This window comes from Poecilia reticulata, linkage group LG2, assembly GCF_000633615.1.
Source record: "Poecilia reticulata strain Guanapo linkage group LG2, Guppy_female_1.0+MT, whole genome shotgun sequence".
NCBI lineage: Eukaryota > Metazoa > Chordata > Actinopteri > Cyprinodontiformes > Poeciliidae > Poecilia > Poecilia reticulata.
Genome location: NC_024332.1, coordinates 43,914,642 through 43,916,881, shown reverse-complemented (window position 1 = coordinate 43,916,881; position 2,240 = coordinate 43,914,642). Strand labels below are relative to the sequence as shown.

Genomic DNA, 2,240 nt, shown 5'->3' with positions numbered 1-2,240 from the left:
CTTTGGAGGAACTTTATTTGTCTTTTTTCAGTATTTACATCATGTTTGGTGTCTTTGGAGGTCTCTGAATGAACTCCAGTTCTGATTGTTCCCCGCTTTAACCACTGGGGACAGGCTGCAGAGACTCAGAGGAGGGAGGACTTCCACTGGTTCAGTTGGACTCGGTGCCACCCGGAGAGCGCACACACTGTCCAGGATTTCCCTCGGCTCTCATTTTTCTGTCCTCTGGAGTTAGAAACCCTCCACTGCTTCCTCCCTGCAGATGCCTCAGCTTTGCTCCAGCTAACCGCGGCTCTCACACCCCCAGCCGGACCTTCTTCCTCCCGGATCGAGCGCGCAGGTGGACCGGGATGATGGGCGCAGCCGGGTTGTTGGCGCTGCTCCTCGGCTGCTGGTGCCTCGTTGCGGCCCAGGAGCTTCCGGCCACCGGGCTGAACGGCTACAGCCTCCACCCGCCTTACTTCAACCTGGCGGAGGGCACGAAGATCACCGCCACGGCGACCTGCGGGGAGGACGAGGCCGGCCGGAGCCTGCAGGACCTGTACTGCAAGCTGGTCGGAGGCCCGGTGTCCGGAGACCCGAGCCAGACCATCCAGGTGAGTCCAGAACCTCACTAACTTCCGGTCCGGACTGGGGCAGACTGGGAATGAGTTTTTGTCGCTTCATTAATACAGACTGAGCTTAAAAACGACCTGAGAACCGCAACAGTTTTCTCTGATTTATTTTACTTTCAGGTTGTGCATTTCCAAGTTTAGGTCGTGCAACTTTATTTATTCACACAAGCTCCTCTGTGCACATATATTGGGAATAAATTGATTAATCACATGATAAATTAAAAGCAGCTCAACATTTTCCATCTGTATGATTGATAGTTTTTCTTTCTTCTCTACCAATAACTGGATGATAAAACTCTTCAGTCAGGTGGTTTGGTCTCAGGTCTAATTCACTTTATTTGGTTTGTTAGTTTATTTTTTATATTTAAAATGTCTTCCAGTTCTGGTTTTTATTGATCTTTGAGAATGTTTTCTTGTTTTATTTTTTACCATTATTTGAAAATGGTGTCAAAACTACAATATTGTCATTTATCGCAATAACTTCTGGAACAATTTATCGTGACAGAGCTGAAGTTAAACCTAAAATATATTTTTAATAGAGGAATATATCACAAACCATGTTAACCTTCTGCACTGTTGTATTTTTTTCTTTTAAAAAAGTTTCAAAGCTGATATTAGTTTCCCACTACATCTAGATAGCATCAATAATAACAGAATATGTTGATCATTTTTAAAGATGTTTTGGTTTAAAAAAAGTTTCATGTTTAATAACTTTAGTTTTTAGTCAAATGTTTACAAATTTAAACTTTAGAGGAAAAGTTTTTGTTAAATTAGCACAAGTGTAACTTCTGGCTCAAAATTAATGCATTTTCAACCAGATTCAACAAAAAGTTAAAAAATTTAAAGTCGAATTTAGATTTATTTTCAATCAGTTGGATCCTCTGAGTCTAATTAGGTTTGTCATCTATGTCATGCATAGACAAAAGAAAGAGAAGAACTTTTAGTTTACTCCTTTACAGAAATCATTTGTTTTCATTTCTTGGCAGTAACTGGTGAAAAAGACATTTTTGCATCAGATTTAAGTCGAATAAAGGTTAGCTGCAAAATGTTAAAGTTTTTACCTCATTAGAGGAATCTAATTCATTTTCACACAGAGTTGGGGAGTAACTATTTACATTTACATGAGTAACTTTTTATTTAAATCTACTTTTATGAGAATATTTAAACGCTGCAGTTTTACTCTTACGTGAGTAAAATGTCTGGATTTTCTGCCCACTGAAAGAAAAACAAACATTTTTTAACCAAAAATCCACCAGACACACACAGACCTGCAGTTTTTGTTAAAGTTTCAAAAGTTTTTTTTATGGAAAGTAACTGATTTGGAAACATTTTTATTTTATTTTTTTGTTACTCATATGAATTATTTTAGTTTCCTTTTTTAAAATAACACATTTTCCACTTAACTTTACACTTTGAACCATCTGATGTAATGTTTAAGTTACTCAGTACTTGAAGAGACTTTATACCAAATACTTTTTTACTCTTATTTGAGTAAAACTATGTTGAAGTAGTTTTATTGGTAGTTTTACTGGTGGTTTTACTGGAGTTTTACTGGTGGTTTTACTGGAGTTTTACTAGTGGTTTTACTGGTACTTTTACTGGTAGTTTTACTGGTAGTTTTACTGG

At 38.2% G+C, this 2,240-nt stretch overlaps 1 protein-coding gene across 1 annotated transcript in view; it reads left to right on the top strand.

Moving 5' to 3' along the window:
• Positions 1-41: 41 nt before the first annotated feature.
• Positions 42-2,240, top strand: part of lama5 (laminin, alpha 5) — a gene marked incomplete at its 3' end in the record, with an annotated part of 95,597 nt that continues 93,398 nt past the window's right edge. Inside the window, exon 1 of the mRNA XM_017309445.1 lies at positions 42-596. Coding sequence (XP_017164934.1) covers positions 351-596 — 246 coding nt within the window. The remainder of the gene's footprint in view (positions 597-2,240) is intronic.